The sequence below is a fragment of the Calypte anna genome, chromosome 3 (assembly GCF_003957555.1).
Source record: "Calypte anna isolate BGI_N300 chromosome 3, bCalAnn1_v1.p, whole genome shotgun sequence".
NCBI classification, from domain to species: domain Eukaryota; kingdom Metazoa; phylum Chordata; class Aves; order Apodiformes; family Trochilidae; genus Calypte; species Calypte anna.
The window spans coordinates 112292641-112314994 of NC_044246.1; the positions used below are offsets into that span (position 1 = coordinate 112292641).

At 49.5% G+C, this 22354-nt stretch overlaps 1 protein-coding gene across 1 annotated transcript; it reads left to right on the forward strand.

The window, feature by feature from the left end:
- The first annotated feature begins 645 nt into the window (after positions 1-645).
- On the forward strand, positions 646-21718 carry FAM167A (family with sequence similarity 167 member A). Its single transcript, XM_008496170.2, has 3 exons — positions 646-795; positions 9749-10297; positions 19411-21718. Exons 2-3 carry the CDS (start codon positions 9920-9922, stop codon positions 19672-19674), a joined length of 642 nt encoding a protein of 213 aa, XP_008494392.2. The 5' UTR covers positions 646-795; positions 9749-9919; the 3' UTR covers positions 19675-21718.
- The last annotated feature ends 636 nt before the right edge of the window (positions 21719-22354 follow it).

Sequence of the window (22354 nt, forward strand, 5' to 3'; positions counted from 1 at the left end):
CTGTCTGGGGATGGATGGTGCCAGCATCGTGGGTACCAACCACAGTGCTCGGAGATTCCCACCCCAGGGCTCCCCCAGCGCTGCTGGTGCAGCCTTGCAAAACCCCCTCTCACCCCTGGGCGAGCTGAGGCATCTGGAAAATGTTATCCCAAACCTCTCCCCGGTGCCAGAGAACCCCAGGCTCCTCGGAAAAGACCTCCTGACTCTCCAGGGCATGAGACGGGAATAGCAGCAGGGACACCAGCCCGGCTGGATAGAGCCACAGGTTCCTTTTTGGGGGATACGGCAGCATCTCCCGCAAATTTTTGGGTCCCTCCCATCGCCATCCCTACCCTTCAGCCCTGTTCTCCAAGGCGAGACGGGGTGGGAGGATGTTTGGGAGGAAGGCTGCGCAGCTCCTCCTCCCTCTCAGGTCTCTCCCGGGTTATTGCTTGGTGGGAGGTAGGTTGAGGGCTCGGTGGTATGAATGAAAGAGAGACAGGAAATCTGGACTGAAAAGCACAAACTGGAATAGCTCGCCTGTCTCCAAGGCAACGGCCCTGACGCAACCGCTGGGAGAGGGGAGGGGGGGGAAAAGTCCCTTAAATGAGGAAAAAAAAAATAGAAGAAGAAAAAACAAAACAAACAAACAAAACAAACCAGAGGGAGAGAGATTTCTGAAGCGAGACAGAGAGGAGGATGAAACAGTCTCCTGAAGGCACTGGTGGCACCGCTCTGCAAACACCAAGTTGGGGACTGAAGGAGCAAGGAAGAAGCCAAGATGTCCGTGCCAAGCTCCCTCTGACTCGCTGCACGGTAAGTTTGGGGCTGGGGCTGGCAGGGAGCACAACAACCCCGGGGTCACCTCCCCAGCACCCAGGAGGGTGTCTGAGAGCTGCTGGGTGAAGGAGGGGACCCCCCCGGCTCATCCAGCCCCACGCCAAGGGGCAGCAGCAAGGACCGGGTCCCCTGGGAGCATCGGGGTGGGGGTGATGGGGACCTCCGGAACTGGGAAGTTTTCAGCACTGGGATCTGTATCCCTGGCTACGATGTGGGGGGGCTGGGGGCTTGGATTGCATCCCCCCCAACCACCATCTCCTGCCTTTACTGGGATCCCCGGGAGATGGGGGCTCCTTGTTGGGACAAACTGGAAACCAGGGTAGGGCTTGAGTCCTCCTTTCCCGTGAGGATTCGTGGATTTTGCTTCAGCTTGGGGGTGCTCCCCACCTTAAGGGGGGTGTGGATTTTTCTCCACTGGGTGTGGTGTGACGGGGAAAAATGCTGGGCCAGGTTTTGGGACAGTCACCTGTTGCTCTATCTGCCCCCTCCGTGAGATGTGCAAGAGCCCTGGGAAGGTTTGTGCAGTGCAGACATCATGGGGTGAAGCCTGGCGGCTCCGCAGGGCGTAGCTACCTTTGGGTTTCTCAAGCAGGCACCGGGTGCTGAGCAGAGCAGGTTTCCACCTGCTCAGGTTTGGCTTTTGCAGCTCATGTTAGCAGTGAGAAAGAGAAAAAAAAAAAAAAAAAAAAAGAGAGAGAGAGGGAAAAATAACCCCCCAGAACTTCTTCAGAGCCCTTTATAACAGCTTGGGGATAATTAGGATAATTACTAAAATAATGCCCACCCCCCAAAAGCCAATACACCTCGATGCCCAGCACCCACATCACCCAAATGACACCTTCTCCAGTCCATGCAGATGGACACCTCTCCTGGAACCAACACCCACAGGGCTGAAGGGACAGCCCACCCACCCCCCCTTTTATTTCCCTGTGATGCTCTCTCTCCGTTCTCCGGCACTGCTTTGCCCTATTGGAGCTTTTCTCCATCAGGAACCTGAGTGGAGGTGGTAAAATGGATGCAAACCAAACGTTTTGTTTCCAGTGTCTGGCTTGTATCATCTTGGCTTTGTCTGCTCTTCCCCAATATCCCATGGACACCCCACTTTTCTGTGGAAACAAACCTTATATATATATATATATTATTATTATTTCTTTTTTTTTGGCTGCAGAGGGTTTTCCCTTTCCCATCCCCAGGCTGGGGCTGTTATTGACATCTCAGGTCTCCTCCACTTCCAAACACCCATTACAGTGGTATCTCTTCATGGGGAGAGAGGGAAAAATATCTGTACAACACAAAAATAAAACGGAATGGGAGGGCTCTGGCTTCTCCTGGGCTTGCAGTAGCTCCGCAGCCATTAGGTGTTTGCAAAATGTAACCAAGACACTGCAGGGAAAAAAAAATAAATTCAGCCTCAGGGTAATGTAACTGAGGTTTTTGGGTTTGGGGTTTTCTTTTTCGGGGGGGGAGTAGGGGATCGGTTTGCAACCACCTCCTTTAAATAATATGAATAACAAAGTGCAGCTCATTGCTGGGAGGAGGAAGGTTTGAGGACAGAGGTTGGGGGATCATGGCTCCAGGGTGGGTAATTGGATGGGACAGGGAGCATGTAAAGGGGATTAAGGGATTGCCCTGGGGAGATGAACCTGGTCCCCCCTCCTCATTTTAATTTGGAGCCTCGGGGTCTTGGGTGGGAGCTGAGCCCGGAGCTTGTCTCAGCTTGGGGCTGGGGAGAGGAAACCCAGAAAGCTGGGAAGAGGTTTGTTTGGTTTGGGGTTTTTTTTTTGGTGTTTTTGTTTGTTTTGGTTTGGTTTCTTTCGGGGGGGATGTGTGTTTATTTTTTATTTGTTTGTTTGGTTTTGTTTGGTTGGTTTTGTTTTGTTTTGTTGTGGGTTTTTGGGGTTTTTATGTGTTTGTTTATTTGGGTTTTTTTACTGCACATATACCCCTTCTGCCTTCCCTGCTGCCTTTAGGGAAAAATAACTCCCTGTGGCAGCCTCCTGGGAGCAGAGCATTTCTCAGCCTGCCCTGGCTCATTCCCAAGGAGTCTCAGCCCTTGGCATTATCCTGGTTTCCTGGGCACAGAGGTCCCTGTCTGCTCCATCTGCTCTTCCTTTGCTGAAAGGTGGCTCTGCTTGTGGTGGCAGCAGGGGAAATTGGGGAGGAACTGGCTCTGCTTCCTTTGGGGAAGCATTTTGGGATAGTTCAGGCATGCCACCTCCAGGATGCTGTCCCAAGACCTCCTTGGACCCTGAGCCAGTGTATGGAGAAGTAAATTTGGCCCCATAATCCATGGCTCCCTTCACCTCAGAAGACTTCATCAGAAGATGACTTGGGTGGATGAAGTTTCTTCACCAAGGGGTTATAAACTTGCTTTTCCTGCTGCTGCTTAATCCCTTTCCCTCTAGGAATAATTATACTTGGGTTTGGCTGAAGGGCTGAGAGCATTGATCCCTCCAGCTATGGTTCTCACTCACTGGAAGATGGCTTGTGGGAATCCCCAACATCTGGCAATTCCCAACATCTGGCAATGCCCATCCATCTTCATACAGGATCCCCACCTGACTTCTGCTCAGTGGGAGCAGAGCTGGTCTGAAAATGGATTTGCAGGTGTCCATCTAAAGCAGGCAGGGATCTCCATCCTGCTTCCTGCTGAGGAAGGACCCTGCTTGATTTTGTGCAGGGCAGGCAGGGGGGATAAACTGCAGCCAGACAAGAAGGGATGCTTGTGGTCTTTGAAGGAGGTTCTGACTCTCCCAGTGGTGCTGGAGGTTATCCTGGGAGATATTCCTTAGGGAAGGGTGTGCAAACTGGTCCCCTGTTATCTCTGCACTTCCTCATCAGGCTGGTGGGTTGGCTGCAGTCACCCACTGCTCTCCCTCTTTTTGTTTTGGGGTCTCTCTGGGGGTGATATGGGCAGGAGGATATTCCAGGGTGAAGCCTCCCCCTGCTCCAGGTCATATGTGAATGGAAAGCTTCTCTTCTTCCCACTTGCCCCTGGAGATCTCTGAATCCCATGGACACATCCCATGAATTGGAGCAGAAGGAGAAGCTGCTGCCTTGCTCTCAGCACAGCATCCAAGCTGTCTGGGAGTTTTCTCAAGGAGAAAAATGGACAGGAATATCCAGGTGGACTCAGGACCCCATTAAGCTGGATTCTATATCCATATTTTATCCCACTGCATGGGGCAGCTCTGTGACCCCCTCTCCAAACACCTGTAAGGGCACAGGATTCTGGATCAACCTTGAGGACAAGAATTTGGCTCCAGGGACACACAGTGTGGACCCAGCTGGGTCCTTCCTTTCCTCATCCATCTCCTGGAGGATGATCAGGAGCCTCCATCCAACACTGTCCTCCCTTACTCCATTGCTATGGCAACCACCTGTCACAGCCTCTGATCAACAATCCCCACCCCATCCCCATCTTTGGGGTGTGCTGGGAAGGAAAGCAAACACAGCTCTCCCTCCACACTCCCCCCCATCTCTTGTTCCACCTTGGTATTTCTCCATCTTGCTCTTCCAGACTCAAGGTTGCCCTCATTCTCTGGGACCTGTAGAGTCTGATGATTGATGATGATGATGATGATGATGATGATGATGATGATAATGATGATGATGATGATAAGCAGGTGAGATTTACTCCAGGGTGTTCTTTTGTAAGATTTTTAGGTGTCCATATGGCCTACAGGGTGACACTTATGCAAACCCTTGGAGCAAAGCCCTGAAAACCATCAGAGGAATCACAACCTGAGCCAAATAGAACCAAAGGATGGGGACCCAGATGAGATGGAGAGGCCTGAAGATACCAGAGGAGAACCTCTGGACTCGAGCACAGGCCCTATGAGGAGAGGCTGAGAGAGCTGGGGCTGTTCAGCCTGAAGAAGAGGAGGCTCAGGGGAGACCTCATTGCTGTCTACAACTACCTGAAAGGAGGCTGTAGCGAGGTGGGAACTGGACTCTTTTCACAGACGACCTTCAACAAGACAAGGGGACACAGTCTTAAGTTGTGCCAGGGGAGGTTTAGGTTAGATATTAGAAAGAATTTCTTCACGGAGAGGGTGATCAGGCTATGGAATGGACTGCCCGGTGAGGTGGTAGATTCTCCGTCCCTGGAGACATTTAAAAAAAGACTGGATGTGGCACTCAGTGCCATGGTCTAGCAACTGCTCCGGTGGGTCAAGGGTTGGACTAGATGATCTCTGAGGTCCCTTCCAGCCCGGCTAATTCTATGATTCTATGATTCCTGCTCCTCAGAGCTTTATTTCTAAAAACCAGTCTCACAAACTGCCTGCTCAGAGAGTCAGAACTCAAAGTTAGTTTTGAAGGTCCTTAACAGCTGCACCATTACCCCTGCACACTTAACCCACACCAGGGCACCTCTTCACCCTGCGTAATGACTTCTCTCAGCCTGGGCTCTGTCTCATTCTGAGGCTTTTTTCTTCTCAGAGACCAGACCAGCAGAGTCATGCAGACTCTTGCAATCACTGCTGTTCTTCTGCAAAGAGTGTTCCAGCAAAGTGGAGCCCACCAGGGATAGTGAAGGGAACAGAATAATCAGTTCCCCACACCTTTGTCCTGCTTCTTTTTATTTATTCTGTTTTTCCCATCTCATTTCCATCCTGAGCTTTTCTCCCTTCTTTTTTTTTTTTATTTTTTTTTTTAATTTTATTTTATTTTTTCTCCTACACCTCTTGCTCCCCACCATGCCACCTTAGAATCACAGATCACAGACTGGTTTGGGTTGGAAGGGACCATAAAGCTCATCCAGTTCCAACCCCTTACATGGGCAGGGACACCTCCCCCAGCCCAGGGTGCTCCAAGCCCCATCCAACCTGGGCTGAGACACTGCCAGGGATGGGGCAGCCACAGCCTCCTTAGGCAGCCTGTTCCATGTGGATCCTGTACCTTCATGGTGGAGAATTTCTTCCTGATTTCTAACCTAAATCTCCCCTCTTTCAGTTTAAAACCATTGCTCCTTGTCTTGTCTCTACCCTCTTTGGTGAAAAGTCCCTCCCCAGCTTTCCTGGAGCCCCTTCAGGCACTGGAAGGTGCTCTAAGGTTTCCCTGGAGCCTTCTCCTCTTCAAGCTGAACACCCCCAACTCTCAGCCTGGCTCTAGAGTAGAGCTGCTCCAATCCTTGGATCATTTTTGTGGCCATTCTCTCAACCCTCTCCAATAGTTCTACATCTGGTTGGAGAGGGTCCAGAGAAGGGACCCAAAACACCTTCCAAAGCACCTTGTGTCCTTATTTACAGCCCTTAATCCAACAGGCTGTTCCTGTGCTGCTCTGGTCCAACCCCTCCCAGCCAAGGCTGCTTTGTGAATGCCCCATACTCAAAGCTGACCAGGGCACAGAGAGCTGATGGGGAAGATACAGACATATAAAACTTCTCAGGCACATAAAACTCCCACAGGGTAAAAGGCTTTGACTTGCACCACTCTGTTCTGTCTCCATTTTGACCCATGAGCAGCATCTGAATTTATTGTTATCCAGCATCAGTGATGACAAGGCAAAGCTTTTTCCTCTACACCTCTCTGTGCCTTCTAATACCTGCCCCATCACACCTGGATTGTCAGGGAATCTTCACCTGGCTCTCCTGATCAAAACTGTGTCTGAGATTGTGTGATGGAGACAGATCTTCTGCATCTACTTCAGGCTTGGAGAAATAATTGCTGTGCCAAGTTGGGGCACAGATTAGGGCAGATGGACCTGGTTTCTTACAGTGTGGAACACCCCATGAGCTTCACCAGGTGTGTTTGGCATGGGAAGGAGCAGGATTTGCATTGCTGAGCTGCAAAAGCCAAGCCTCAGGCAGCCTTGGGGTGGTAGGACTTCACACCCAGCCCAGCTTGGCAGTCCTGTTATTTCTCCATCCTGGTCATGTGCTTCTGCCAATCCCTTTGCTCACAGTTAAGATGCCTTCTCCCATGGATACATCACTCAACAAAGAAATTAAGGATGGTTGGTTTTTTTTTCTATTTTCTTGGTGACCTGATGTATCCTTCTGCCTTCAGGATCCATAGGATTCACACAAGGGAAGGAGGAAACCCCTGAGCAAAGGGTCTTTTAGATTAGAGATTAGAAAGGAATTCTTCACTAGAAGAGTGGTGAAGCATTGGAAGAGGTTGCCCAGGGAAGGGATGGAGTCATAGTCCCTGGGGGGGTTCAAAAAAGGGGTAGATGGGGTGCTTTGGGAGATGTTCTTTGGGTTATGGTTGTGTAGGACTGACACTTGGACTCGATGATCTTGAAGATCCTTCCCAACCATGATGATTTTATGATTTTTAGTGAGGTGGGAGCAGAGCCTCACCCCAGCTCCTGTTCCCCCTAACTGGGCACAGCACCAACACCCTGAGCCCTGTGATAATGATGACAAACCAAGGGTTAATCCCTTAGATTCCCATGCACACACCATCCTGAGGGATGGGGAGAGGGGGAAACTGAGCCAGGGGCTGGGAGACGTCTGCTGATTGAAACCAGGAGCCAGGTTTGCCCCTGGGAGTTGTGTAGCTCTCAGGCTGCAAAGAGGTTTGTGTTACAGCCTGGAAGGAAGGGGTTTTTCACACGCTTCCCACTTTCAGCTCTCTTGTCCTGCAGCAGATCTTTGAAGCTGGGCCAAGATAGAGGAAACCAGAGGCAACTCCTTTCTTTCTGATGGCTTTGAGGTTGGACAAGCTGGGGAGCAGAGGTGCCTGGTGAAGGGGTGTCCCTGCAGGCTGAATGAGAAGCTTCGTGTGGCACCTAGGAGGAGGTGAAGGATGGGTTGGATGGAAGTGGCTTCTAGGGGAGGAAAAAGAAATCTTGGGTGCTGGGAGGTGGTGGCAGAGAGGGAGAGAGCAAAGGGGATGCTCCAAGCTGCTGTCAGGCTTTCCGGGCCTGATGCTGTAAATGCAAACTGAGCTGCTCCCAAGGCTCAAAGGACAAGGGTGGGGGTTCCAACCTAAGGGTTTGATCTGTGGATTTTTGGGGGGATTCTACTTTGTGGCTGTGGCAGCCTGACAATAAAAATATTATCTTTATTATGGGTTAGCAATTTCTAAACTACAAGAAGGGAGATTTAGACTGGATCCACAGAAGAAATGGTTTACTCCCAGGGTGGTGAAACACTGGCCCAAGTTTCCCCAAAGAAACTGTGAATGCCCCAGCCCTGGAAACATTCCAAATCAGGTTGGAAGGGGCTCTGAGCAACCTGAATTACTTGAAGATGTCCCTGCTCACTGCAGGGAGTTGGACTAGGTGACCTTTAAAGTCTCGTTCCAACCCAAACCATGCCATACTCCTAAATCCAGCAGCCCAGTGTGGAGTGGCAGCAGATGCCTGAGCTGCTGGGTTTGGTCTCCCCTGGCAATCCCCATCCCAATGGACAGGAAAAAAAGCTCAGAGGTGAGGTCTTTCAAAGTTGTTAGGTGCTTCCCTTCATTAATATTGATAGGCTGGAGCTGGAGGGGAGTGAAACATAATGGGAAGGGCTTGGAAGGGACCTCTGAGCATCATCCAGTCCATGATTCCAACTCACCCACCAGCCCCCAGCTCTGTGGAGCATCCCTGTGAGAGCTGGTGGAGGACATGACCCTTGGAAAGCCCAGCCCTTTGCTTTCCCTTTTTCAACAGAAGAAGGAAAACTGTTGCTGCTTCAGGCTGTTGGCTTCAGCTTGGTTTGGTGCCTGTGTTTGCTCCCTCTCAACGTGAAACTCTCATTAACATAAATAGGAGCAGGCACCAGACCTCCCCATGACTAATTCTCCTCCCCCAGACTGTCTGTGTGTATATTATCAACTCCTCCTTCAGCCTGCACACAATTGTAGGATAAATCTTCCTCAGCCCTGGTGTTTATTTTAAATTGAGTCTTCTTGCTGAAAAGGTTCAAGAGGCGTAATTATGGTCTGGGTTTCAGAGTTCACACACCTCTTTGTGGGCATAAAAATAGAAGGGCTGAGTAGCTCAAATCTTGATGGTTTAGTGTAGCCAGCTAGGAAGCTGCGTAAGTCCTGGTTTTGTCTTTCTGGGGATCTTACCAGGCAGGGAAAAAAAAAAAAAGGTTTTTTTGTTCACCCATGTAGACAGCTCTGGATCTACTCCTAGCTCAGCCAGAGAGGAGCATATGACCTTGAGAAAGTCTCTTATCTGATCCTACCTGCAAATGAATGCTGAAGCTGCCTGAGATTAACTCTTATGGAGTTGTTGGAGTCCTCTCTCCCTCTAGGCCCCATAGTTTGGTTCTCAGATTCTCTGAGTCCATGTGTGGTGGTGGGAGGAGCAGCTGGGAGGAAGCTCCTGTCTCCTCTGTGCTGGTCTTTCAGCAGGGTGTTTTCAGGACCATTGGGATCCTTCCTACAAGGCAGTCTGGGCATGGCCAGTGATGGAAACCACAAGTCCAAGTGTCCCTGAGTACTGGAGTATGAACCCAAATTGTGCCAGCACCCCAGCTGCTCCCACACTTGGCCTGGGACTGTGCTCCTGGTGGTGGTTTTTTGTTTCTTTTTTTGAGTTTTCTTACTTCTCCTCATCCTGTTTTGCCCAAATGGAAATGTATAGGATTGCCAGCTAAGAAATCAGCAGAATAACACCCATAACCCCCCTGCCTCCCAGCAACAGCTGCTGCTGTCCCCAGGGGATGCTGGGTTGTGTGATACGGCTCCAAAGGGGTCTGTGAACACACCCTTGGCAACCCTTTTATGGCCCCTTGAGTTGCAATTGGAGAGATGTAGGTAACCAGAACCTCTCAAAAAACCTCCCTCTAAAAGCCAGAACCTGTCTGTTCCTGCCCCAAAAGCAGGCTGAGAGCTGAGCTGAGGTAACATTCCCCAGGAGCACCTTGGCACCGTGCCTCTCCCAAAGCCTTCACTCCCTCTGCTGCAGCAAGAGACTTCTCTGCCTCCTCACTCCCTATTCCTTCTCCAACTGAAAACCAACCCTCTGCTTTTCTTCCAGGTCACCTTCCAGGGCCATCACAGTGCTTGAGCAGGAACCACAGCCACTGCAGTTGTCCTCTGAGGGGCTGTGACTGTCACACCGGAGGAACTGATCCATCCCTGCGGGTTTCCCACCTCCATCCCTGGCCCTCTGCAGCACAACCCCTATGCTGTTTGACTCCCAGAGAAGATGTCTCTCCCCAAAATCCAAATAGAAGAGGCACTGGACAACACGGATGCTGGTTCTGGAGGTGCTGCTCCTCCTGATGACCACCTGAGGAGCCTCAAGGCATTGACTGAGAAGCTGAGATTGGAGACGAGGCGCCCATCCTACTTGGAGTGGAAGGCAAAGCTGGAGGAGCAGGCATGGAAGAGCCCTCAGCCAGCAGGAGAAGAGGAGAAAGGGATGACCGAGGCCAAAAAGAACCCAGGGGAGACTGTGCCCTTGAGGAAGGTGCAGGTGCATCTCAATGGGAGCCCTGTCCAGGACAAGGTGACTCTTACCTCAGGGAGGATAGGTGGCTTTGAGAGCATCGATGAAGCTTTGACGTGGCTCAGGAAGGAACTGGTAAGTGGTTTCCTGACCCTGTTAGATAGCACAGTTTTTCAAGAAGGGGAAAAAAGCAACAAAAAAAAAAGATGAAACAAGCAACTCCTTGTTCCTACCTGCTTTCAGCCCCAGGTGGAAAGGCAACAATCTACCATTTCCTTTTCTGCAGCTGGTGGGAGCAGAAGCAGCCCAGGGAAGGGACAAGGCAAGTGGCAGAGCATCCATAACCACAGAGTAGGAGCTGGCTCCATCTCAGCATCTCTGCTGGCATCCAGCAGAGTGGATCCCAGGATTCCAGCGGATCTCTCTGCTTGGATCCAGCAGAGTGGATCCCAGGATCCCAGTGGATCCCTCTGCTGGGATCCATCAGAGTGGGGACACAGGGTAACTTGCACCAGTTAGGACTTTTTTAGCTGTTTGCTCCTTCTTCTCCAGTTATATCCAAACACTCAGCTGAGCACAGCAGGGATGGGAGCATCATGAACACTCTGGCAGTGCTGGGGCAGTCACCCTTCTCAGATGGCATCAGGAAGGGATGTTTCCTCAGGGCTGGGGAAAGGAAGCATGGATAGATCCATCCCCTGGATCTGCCCTTGCAGCTTGTGGGTTTGGATCTCTCTCAGCAGGAGGGTAGATGCTGACCACTCTGTTTAAGTTGTTAGCAGATCTAACCTCACAGTGTTTGCCTAATTCTCCCTTTTTCTTTTATTTATTTGTATTTTTTAACTCATCACTCTTCCCATGGTCTCATGGGAATCTGCTTCCCCCAAGTCATTTCTGCAGGGTGAGAAACCAAGTGCTTCAAACCTTTTGCTTTAAAGTGTTGGGGAAACCCTTTGTTTTGGCCTTTGTTCTGTATTCCTATTCTCCTCAGGAGGGATTCAGACTATACATAAATATGAAATTGTTCCAATAAGGCTGGTGAAACACTGGACAAGTTGCCCAGAGAGGTGGTAGCTGCCCCAGCCCTGGAAACATTCAAAATCAGGTTGGATGGGACTCTCAGTAACCTGGTCTACTTGAAAATGTCCCTGATCACAGCAGAGGGTTTGGACTAGATGGATTTTAAAGGTCCCTTCCAACCCAAACCATTGCAAGATTCTATAAAATCTCTCAGTACTGTGGAGAATCTCAGCTCCAGCTCTGAGACCTGGAGCCAGGTCCAGGCTGATTCTGTGATGCAGTCTTCAAATCCCAATCCACTGGATATAAACCCTACACCTCAAGATGCCCAAAGACAATATGAAGGAGATTTTCCTTCTCAGAGCCCCACCAGATTAAAAAAAGAAAAAAAAGTTATTTGTTCTTGCAGTTTCTGCCCATGATGGAAGGATCAATTGTCTCAGAATTTGCTCCTACCCTTTAGATCAGGGTGTGGTCTGGAAGCCACCAGCAGTCAAAAACTCAAAGCTTAAATTAAAGAAGAAAAAAAGGGCAAAGCAAACCCTAATTGTTCCTCACTTTCTATTTTCTTGCCTCTTAATTATACCAATCTTTGCTGGATCTGGACGTGACTCATATAATTTAGAACAAATTCCCCAAGAAGGGAGAGTGTGTGTTTGACTGACCACAGAGCTGAGCAGAGATGTTGGAGGCATTGATGCTGGGGGAATGCTGCCAGCAAACACTGAGAACACAACGAGGCCACCACATCACAGGGGGCTGGAACAGAAAGTTGGATTTCACATTACATTTCAAGGGTGAAACCCATTTTCTTTTCAAATAAAGGAAGGAGTCTGATGGTTGGACTGATGTCTGATGGACTTGATGGTCTTGAAGGTCCTTTCAGAACATGGTGATTCTATAAATTTCCATATAGCCCAACACAGACAGGATTTTCCTGTGGTTGTCTCCATGTTGTGATAGTGAAGCAAATGAGAAGGCTTCCCAGAAGGTTATGGAGTGGTTTGGGTTGGAAGGGACCTAAAAAATCATCTAATTCCAACCTGTGGTTATATCTAAATTTATATATTTATTTAAGGCAAGAGCAAAGGTCAGAAAGGGGAGCATCCCTCAGACAGCACTTGGGGCAGTGAGACAGGGAATCAGCACCCCAAATCCTGGATAAGGTCACCCTGAGTGGGCAGTCAATACTGATAGGAGAACCCAGCCTTGCCACACACAAATGTGGTTATCCTGGGCAGCTTCCTGAAGATGAGAGTGTTGTGTTCAGCTCTGGGGACTCCAACATAAGAAGGACCTGGAGATGTTGGAGCAAGCCCAGAGGAAGCCATGGAGATGATCTGAGATCTGGAGCAGCTCTGCTCTGGAACCAGGCTGAGAGAGTTGGGGGTGTTCAGCCTGGAGATGAAGAAGCTCCAGAGAGACCTTAGAGAACCTTCCAGTGCCTGAAGGGGCTCTAGGAAAGCTGGGGAGGGACTTTGGACAAGGGCCTGGATGGAAAGGACAAGGAGGAAGGGTTTAAAACTGGAAGAGGGTAGATGGAGATGAGATCCTAGGAAGAAATTCTTTCCTGAGAGGGTGCTGAGCCCCTGGCCCAGGTTGCCCAGAGAAGCTGTGGCTGCCCCATCCCTGGCAGTGTCTCAGCCCAGGTTGGATGGGGCTTGGAGCAACCTGGGCTGTGGGAGGTGTCCCTGACCATGGCAGGGGGGTTGGACTGAGATGATCTTTAAGACCCCTTCTACCCCAAACCATTCTATGATCTAACAGTGATCCAGCTGTCAAAACTGGGGTGAAATCTACCTCTGCCCCACTGTTTCCTCTGTTGCAAGGTAAATACCCCCCCCACTCTACACAGTCCTGCCTGAGAAGTCAATTTAGGGTATGTCAGATCTGTCTATCCAATGGAAGGGCGAAAGTTGATGTCTGTGAAGATTTCCACCCAGGAAAGAAGTCTAGCAGCCCCTGTCCTCACTGGATGCCATGCAGCAATGTGGGACATGCAGCTCCATCACCCCCACTCAGCATCATCCCCCCCTCCCCAGCCACCAGCAGGTTGCAGCTGGATTATTTCAATCGTGTGGCCCCAGCATGGGTTTGGCTTCTACAAGTCAGCAACCTGCCAAACAGTTAGAGCTGCAGGAGTCTGCACATGCTGGGGACTGTTCCCAACAGGCAATGTTTATGGGACCACCCAATTTTGGAATTAACTCTATCCCAGCCAAAAAAGAAGAGAGGAAACAAAGTGAACTCAGTAGTATGTGTGTGCCCAAACTTGCCCACGATGCCAAAGAACAAGCATGGAATGGGTTAATTTTTTGATCAAGTAATAGTCCAGGCATGCCCAGCTCTAAAATTGAAGTTTCTTGCAAAATCTGAAGCATTATTCCCAGTCCACACAAAAAGGGTCATCCAGTGCTCCAAGGAATTACCCTCCATGCTCTGGTTCCACTTCAGCCAGGTTCAGGCTCCTCACAAAGGACAAACCCAAGGTTTTCCTCTGCATCTGCTGCTCTTGGTCCTTCACCCCAGGTGACCTGGCCCAGGATCTGGTTCTGCACCTTCAGCTTTAAGCCCTAATTTTTAGGACTGACATATGTCCACTGAGCTCCAAGCCAGCCATGCCAGCTGGGACCTGCTGAGATCCTGGCCTGGAGAAGCTGATTTATTCAGGCATGCAAACTCCTGCTCTTGTTTTATTGTCCCCAGAAGCTCTGTGTAGGTGTAGGAGCAAATTGCAGCACTCAGCATGTGCTGAACTGCCCCAGGGCTGGAACCCTTCCCTCCTCACCTCCTCCTGCCTCTTGCTTTTTTGTTTTTTTTTCTCCCTCCTGTTTTCTTTTGTGCTGTCAAGTGTGGCTGCTCCTCAAGGATGCTGAAAGTAAAGCTGTCAGCAGTCAGGGTAAGGTGATAGACCCAAGGGTCATAGTGGTTAGGATGTGTTTTTTCTCTTTGTTTATGAAATCTGTCAGAACAAGAGTTTACACCTTCTAAAATGAAGTCCCCAAAGTCCTCTAGTCCTCTTCCTTCTCAGTCTAGTGAAAGAACCAAACTCTGCTATGAACTGGGACATTTTAGTTTATAGGGACAAGTCTTATCCCTATAGGAAAACTTTATCCCTGACTTTATCCCTGTAGGAAAACACCTTTCTACTTCTATCTATTTGTGCTATGCCACCTAGACAGGACAGCAAGCAAGGATGCATCCAAAACTTTCTCTTTCTCCCCCATATTAAACACCCCATGGGGACTCTGAGGCTCAATCCAAACAGAAAATCCTTCCAGGGTCCATAAGAGTCTGGACCTCTGTGGTCCAGCTTTGTGATTCAACCTTGAATCCTCTCCAGGATCCAAGTTCCTCTGCCAGGAAGGACCTGGGTTTGGTTCCTTCTTCCACCAAGGGATTTTCAAACCAATGGTTTGTCCACCCCAACATCATGTTCCAAGCATGCAAATGAAAGGCAGCTCTTTGCCTGCTGGAGTTGGGTGTGAAGTCAGAAGAAGTGTGTTAAAAAAATGGGCTGTGTGAGCAAGGCACCCCTGGGAGACTCAAACACAGCAAAATGTTTGTCTTCTGTTGGGTGCTCCCCATGAGTTCCTCCAGGACACTGCACGGTGTGGGGGATGATGCTGTGGTCCCACACAGATGAACTGGGGTGTGGAGTTACATTGTGGTGGATTGACTTGGGAGTGAACTCTGTAATCCAAAAAACCTCAAAGCCCACAGCTTCCCATGAGCTGGCCCCTGTAAACCTGTTATTTCTTTTCAGGAAGTTTTGCTGCCCTGACTATGTTGCTTTTTAAAAAGAGGTCATTAACCATTTCTAGCCATGATTTGGTCCCCAGGGTGGCATGGGTTGAGTGGTTCTTTGGAATCTCTGGGGAAAGGAAGGAAAGGAAGGAAAATGAGGATTTCTGGATTCAAATCTTGTTCATATTCTGAGTGGTTTTGAACAAAGCAAGATTTGAAGGGACAAGTCCATGGAGGGAGGACAGGCTGTTTGCATCTCCAGCCAAGCCTTTGTGGATGAGCAGGAGGAAGAAGAGAAGCTTTGTCTTGCAGAACATCCCACCTGTCCTCTTCATGATGGGGCCATCCCCTCCTCCATGGGTCCTCTCAGCATCCAAGGTGCTCCTGAGCCCTTCAGGAGACAAGGGGTCCTCCCAAGGCCCTGTGTCACCTCTTCATTGCACACATCATCTGCCAGTCAGCCACTGCTGGGCTTTGCTCCTCTCCCATCCACTTTTCTTTCCCAGAGTCCAGAAGAAGGCTTTATCCCCCTGGGACAGCTTTGGCTGATGGTCAACCTTTGGCAATCAATCCTGCTTCTCTCTTGAGTCTCAGAGCACTGGGCAAGACAACCTCATGGCCTAGGTCAGCAGTGCAGTTGAGTGTTGGGGTTGCCCCAAGCCCCGTTGTCCTCACCCTACAGGTGGGCTCAGTAAATGATGGGGTCAGCAGCTCTGATGGAGGAAAGGAAGGGGACTGGAGACTGAGCACCTGATGGACCTGCCCTGGATGACTTTCTCTTCCAGTTTGCATGAAAGCAAAACTTCTTCTTCAAAGACATGGAAAGGAAGAGCTGGTCAAAAAGTGGAATGTGGACTTGCAGGGATGAAACAGCAATCTCCAAGTCACATCCTTCTCCACAATGACCTCTTAACTCAGTTTAAAACTCTTTCTGGTCTTGGTTTTTCAATCCCACCTTTATCAAAGCATTTTATTGAAAGTATTTGGTGACATTTCTTAGGTAGCTTGATTAACTGATAAGAAAGAACAACCAAGGGTCAGTTCAGTGACCCCCATGATCCCCTTCCTGGTAAAACATCGAGCTGCAGCTCTTGTTGTGAAACAGGGGGAAAAAATACTGACAAAATGAATTCCTTTTCATTGCAACTCACGTGGGAGAAGAAAAAAACCTGCTGAGTGGCATTGCTCTGCTGGGGGCACGGGCAACCAGGCCTGCAAGGAAATAATGTTTGATTTTCAAAGAAGGTAAATGGCAATGACCCTGCCAGATTTCAAGAATGAGATCCTGAGATTTGTACAAAGGTGATTTAATCCTCCCCAGGCAACCAAGCTGGGGTCCTGCTGCTGGCTGAGAGCACCAGGCAAGGTCCTCCATGGTGCAGGAGTGAGAAAAGCCTTGCCTGGCATGGATTAATTTTCTTTATTCGCCTGTCAGCTCTGGGCTTAGGCTCTGAGCTCAGCATTGCAAAGGGTTTCCTGACAGCCACAGAAAAGAAGCTGGAGCAGAGCCAGGCTTCCCTCTGAACCCTTCAGCCTTCCAGAGGTGGCTGCTTTGCCTTGCTGTGAGACTGGCAAGGGGCAACCCCAAGGGCTGTGAAGGCAGAGCCTGGGGGAGGAGGGGTTGTGCCATAAACTGCAGCAATCCCAAGGATGCTCTGGTTAGCAGCCCATACACCAGGTCCCAGAAGTGTCTCCTACAGAAATGCCAGGACTGCTGAGCTTTCCAAGGGGAATTTTCCTTCTTTTCTTACCTTCTGCAGTTTCACTGATGAACCACCAACCCAGGAATAAATGTAATCCCCACTTCCAGAGCTATATCTGTAGATGTAAACTAAACAGCTCATTTCCAGGCCTGGAAGCAAATGCCTGTCTGACCACATCCATGCTGTGAAAATCTGGATGAGGTGGTTGGATCCTAAATGCCTAATGGGGATGAATCCCACTGTGTTAACTCCTGAAGAGCACCTGTGGAGAATTGCTTAGGACTGTGAGAACTCAGAGGATGTCAGGACATTGCTCGTGATTTAGTGGAGGGATGTCAAAGAATGACAGACTGGTCTGGGATGGAAGGGACCTTAAAGATCACTTGGGTCCAATCCCCCTGCATGGTCAGGGACACCTCCCACAGCCCAGGGTGCTCCAAGCCCCATCCAACCTGGGCTGAGACACTGCCAGGGATGGGGCAGCCACAGCTTCTCTGGGAAACCTGGGCCAGGGGCTCAGCACCCTCTCAGGAAAGAATTTCTTCCTAGGATCTCATCTCGATCTACCCTCTTCCAGTTTGAAACTGTTTCCCCTCATCCCATCCTTCCAGGCCCTTGTCCAAAGTCCCTCTCCAGCATTCCTGGAACCTCTTTAGGCAATGGAAGGTGCTCTAAGGTCTCCTCAGAGCCTTCTCCAGGTTGAACAACCCCAACTCTTTCAGCCTGGCTCCAGATAAGAGCCACTCCACCCCTCTAAATTTTTTATTTTTTCTTTGTAGCCTCATCTGGGCTCACTCCAACAGTTCCATGTCCTTTTTGTGTTTTGGGCCCCAGAATGGAACCCAGCAGTGCAAGGAAGTCTCCCCAGAGCAGAGGGGGAGAATTCCATCCCACAACCCACTGACAACTCTGGTTTTGTTGCAGCCCAGGACAATGTTGACTTTCAGGGCTTCAGGAGCACATTGCCTGCTCATGTTGAGCTTTTCATCCACCAACCAACTTCATTGCAGTGTGCTACTTGATGTACTGCTATAGATGAGGTGTGGGGCTGTTTCTGAGCTCATTCAAACAAGGAGTAAAGAAACCAGTGATGTAAACCAAAGGAGACAGTTAAAGTGGTGTCAGGGTAGCTCCAAAATGCAGCTGGAGATGAGCTCAGGGCATCATCTTATGCACCAAGAAGTCATTGAGGAGAGGATTTACCTGGGGAGCCATTAAGAGAGAAAAAAAAAAAAAAAGCCAGAAAACCAGAATCAGGACTTTGGTACAAAGTTTGCTAAGAACTGTTCAGCTTCTCTCCTGCCACTCTCTTTTCTTTGTGGCTTTTGTGGTTTGTTGCTTTTCTGGGAGGAGGGATGTGGGGTGGGATGTAGGGGTTGCCTTCTTGGCAGCTTCTCCAGCTCTGCCTGCTCCTGTTCCTCAGACAAAGGCTGATTCCTGGGCCAAGTATTCACCTCCTTCCTTCAGCACTGCCACCAATATCCTGTGGCAATCCATTTTCTGCTTAATTAGAAGTTAGAATTAGAAGCATAATAATAATTATTATTATTATAATGATAATGGTGATGATAATGATGATAGCAATAGCAGCGACAACAACAATGGCAACAACAATAATAATAACAATAATTTTTTTAAAAACTCTTTTCTTTCATCACTTCTGAATCTTTCACCTTCTGAAGTTAGGTGCCAGGGGAGGGGAAAGAAAAAAAAAAAACAAAACTAAAAAACCACTCCTAAACACTTAGCTCATTAGCCTGAGGGATAGTTCTCTCTCCTGTGGGAACCTGTGGAGGTCCCATCCCAAGAGCCACTTCAAATCAACAAGATAAGCCACAGGGGATGGGAGGATCCATGTGCCTGGCTGTCTTGAACCATCTCTGATTTATTCAGTCTGGAAACCCCAGCTGAGTACGTGGGGATGAGTTCTCTGCGGTTCTTTTAATTGGTCCTTTCCACCTCTAATTGCTACTGTGGCTGCTCCTTTATGAGCAAAATTAATTTGGGCTTTGCTTAAGGTGGAGGTGGAGGCTCTGAAGCTTTTCCAATGAATTCCTAAGCAGACAGCTTGGCATTGCTGGCTTTCATTCCAGCCTCCTGGTGCTCCTGGAGACCTGGGGAGGCACAGACTTCCTGAAAGCTAAAAATTCCCCATCCTCAGCTGAGCTTTGCCCGGGGTTCATTTGGAAGATTCCTATCTCCCTTCCTGTTCTTTGCAACCTTCTCCAGCTGGGTCCCTTTTTCAAGCAGCAGGGAGCAGGTTTCTTGTGTCCTTGCCCATAGCTTCTCCTCTCCCCCCCCTACCCTCCACCTTCTGGAGCGGGTCCAAAGGAGGGCAACCAGGCTGGTGAAGGGACTCGAGCACAGACCCTATGAGGAGAGGCTGAGGGAGCTGGGGGTGTTCATCCTGAAGAAGAGGAGGCTCAGGGGAGACCTCATCACTCTCTCCAACTCCCTGAAAGGAGGTTGGAGCCAGGGGGGGGTTGGGCTCTTTTCCCAGGCAACTCTCAGCAAGACAAGAGGGCAGGGTCTTAAGTTGTGCCAGGGGAGGTTTAGGTTGGAGATTAGAAACAATTTCTTACGGAGTGATCAGGCATTGGAATGGGCTGCCCAGGGAAGTAGTGGATTCTCCGTGTCTGGAGATATTTCAAAAGAGCCTGGATGTGGCACTCAGTGCCATGGTCTAGCAACCGCAATGGTGATTCAAGGGTTGGACTCGATGATCTCTGAGGTCCCTTCCAACCCAACCAATTCTATGATTCTATGATTCTCTTCCAGACAGAAATGCGCCTGCAGGACCAGCACCTGGCCAGGCAGCTCATGAGGCTCCGAAGTGACATCAACAAGCTGAAGATTGAGCAGACCTGTCACCTGCACCAGCGGATGCTCAACGATGCCACCTACGAGCTGGAGGAGAGGGATGAGCTCTCTGACCTCTTCTGTGACTTCCCCTTGGTCAACTCCTTCAGCCTCTCCACCCCGCTCAAGCTCATTGGGGTCACCAAGATGAACATCAACTCCCGACGGTTCTCCCTCTGTTGAAGTTGGGGGTGGGGGGGGCAAATAAGGGGGGAGAAGAAAAGGGAAAGGAGAAAAGAGAGAGAGGACTGGGCAGTGCCAGGGCTCTCTCTGCCTGATGGTTGGGCAAAAAAAAAAAAAAGAAAGAGGTCAAAGAGGAGCAGAGGGAAAAGGAGAACCTGTCTTGGTGGCAGGGGAGAGCAGCAGAGCTGGGCACTGAGATGTCCCCAAAGATGCTTATGGAGAAGACAGGACCTGCATGGAGGAAGCATGGAGAGCATCTGAACCCACCATGTGCACTTAGCCTTGGCAAAGTCCTTCCTCCTTCTCTTTCCCCCATCACCCTCCAGTAACTATGAGGATGCAGCTCCAGCGTGGTTGCTTGTACTCAAAAATCAAAATGGAAGAGCAGTCACAAAGCAAACCAAAATCCCTTTCCCTGTCCCTTTTACCTCCTCCCAGGCTAGGGTCATCTCTTCAGAAGTTATTATCCTCCATGGATGTCTCTTTGGGCATCAACCCTCAGCCTCTGCTGGTCCAAGCACAGGGTCCATGGGGCTATTTCAGGTGGGAAGCTGATTTCTAGTGGAAAGGAGCCCTCCCAGCAGCTGAGGGACAGTGGGTTAAATGGTCTGCAGCCCCAGGAAGTGGTGAGAAGATGTGTTCATTGCCTTGCTCCATTGACTCCAGTGTGTTTTAGCTTAATTTTGCCTGAGGTATGACCATGGACACATTTATACAGAGACTCCAGCTGGCCAGAAGTCACCTGTGTGCCCTAGAAGTTATACCCAGAGCAATACATGTCTCTGATCTTGTTGTCAGCAGTGGTCACAAGACACCCTGAGGTTACCCCCTGCAAGCAGGAAGACAAAGGAGGTAAATTCCAACTAAGATTCCTCATCTCCAAGGAATCACCCCAGGCTGGCATCCCCCCAGCAGCAGCACCAGCAAATCCTGGATCTGTAGCAACACCCATCCATCAGGAAAGGGAACTTCAAGAGGAGAAAAGGGACTTCAGTGTAAGTGCGACTGTAAAATGGAAGGGAAGATCTTGCTGTGATGATCTTTGGACCAGCAACAAGCCCATGGGATTCCCTCCCTGCTTGGCAGTGTGGAAGATGGATGTTTTATTTTCTTGCCTTTCAATGCACCCAGCTGCACCCCTCCCTTTTCGTGGCATGGAGGGCAGAGACACCCATGGTGTAGCCCATCAAGGGCATGGACTCCAGAGGTCTATCCATAGCAATCTTGGGACACTCGGAAGCCACGTGGGTGCCCTTGGGCTCCCCCTCCAGTGCTAACACCTCTTCTGACCATATCAGAGGGGTGCAATCTCTCAACCCAGCTCCCCCACCCTGCTCTCCATCAGGTGGAAATCTCTGCAGCTGAGTGGACGTGGCTGTGTCCAGGCAGCACCAACCCCAGCCCTGGGGATGAGGGTTGGAGATGCAAGGCTGAAAGCTTTGTGATTGTCTTGCCATGCCTGTACCTGGCTGTGTCTGTAAGCTGTGTGTGTGTATAATTTGTTGTGTGTGTGCATGGGAGCTCCTCTCTCAGAAGGTTGGGTAGGGGACCTGTGTCTTTGTTCCCAAACCTGTGATGTGATGCTGAAGATGCAACGAGGCTTCAAGACTTGGGCTTTCCACAGGATGTGGAGGTCGAGGCAGAGGAGACAAAGAATTCATTTAAAAAGACAAATTTCTTCCTGGGAGGAAGAAATTAATGTCACAAAGTGGTTCATAGCCACGTGTGGGGATGGGGACAGTCAGGGGACTCTGGAGCTGAGTTGTCCTCCACCTCCTACAGTACATAACCCCTTGGTGATGCCTCCTCCTCCTCTATAAAGCCCACTGAGGATCATTTCTTTCTGCTAAGGAAGGAGATATATTGGGCACTGGAGCTCTGTCTATCCCACTAAGGTAGTCAATGTCGTGCCTGGCTGTTGGAGCTTCTGCTGCCCAACTTTTGAAGGTTTTATTGGGTTGTGACCCAGACTGGACAAGACAACCAGCCACGATGCCATTTAGCTTACTAGTAGAGAAATAGCCTTATTTCCCCATGGAGGTCTTGAAAAAAAAAGGAAAAAAAAAAAAAAGAAAAACAAAAAATAAGAAAAACTCATTACAATTTTTCTTTGTTTACTTTTTTAATAAATAAAAAAAAAAATAAAATCAACCCAAGTCCCACATGTTGATTTTTCAGAAGTATTTTTGGTCAAAAGAGAGCAACAATGACTTTTCAGTGAAAATAATGCCTTGGAAGAGGAGAACTGGTTCTCTCTAGCATCACCTAGAGTCAACTACAGGGTGGACCTGCCTTTGGTAGTGGAATACAGGACAAGAGGAGTCTGAGGACACCATTATTTGTGGCATTAGAAGCATCTGATGTCTGAATTCCAGACATGTATTTTCTGCATTAAGTGGAAGGGGGGATGGGGATGGTTATAACTGCCAGCTGTTCATTGAAATGCACAAATTCTTTTAATTATAAAATTATGGCTGTGTTGATTTCTGCCTCTGGTGTCTCACTGTGTTCAGCAGCTCCAGCTCTGTCTGGGGAACAGTTGGGGATGAACCATTCTGGGATGTTCAAGGTCTACAGTCAGGTTTTGCTCTCCATGCACATCACTGGGACAGCCCTACTGATGGCTCCACCAACAATTGCTCCACTGGGCAAGTCTGGAGGAGATGGGAAGGAATTAAGG

Excerpts from the sequence above, each read along its gene's own strand:
- FAM167A (XM_008496170.2), top strand. The coding sequence starts at position 9,920 with ATGTCTCTCCCCAAAATCCAAATAGAAGAGGCACTGGACAACACGGAT. Across the intron at positions 10,298-19,410 it reads CGTGGCTCAGGAAGGAACTG|ACAGAAATGCGCCTGCAGGA; the intron begins GTAAGTGGTTTC and ends ATTCTCTTCCAG.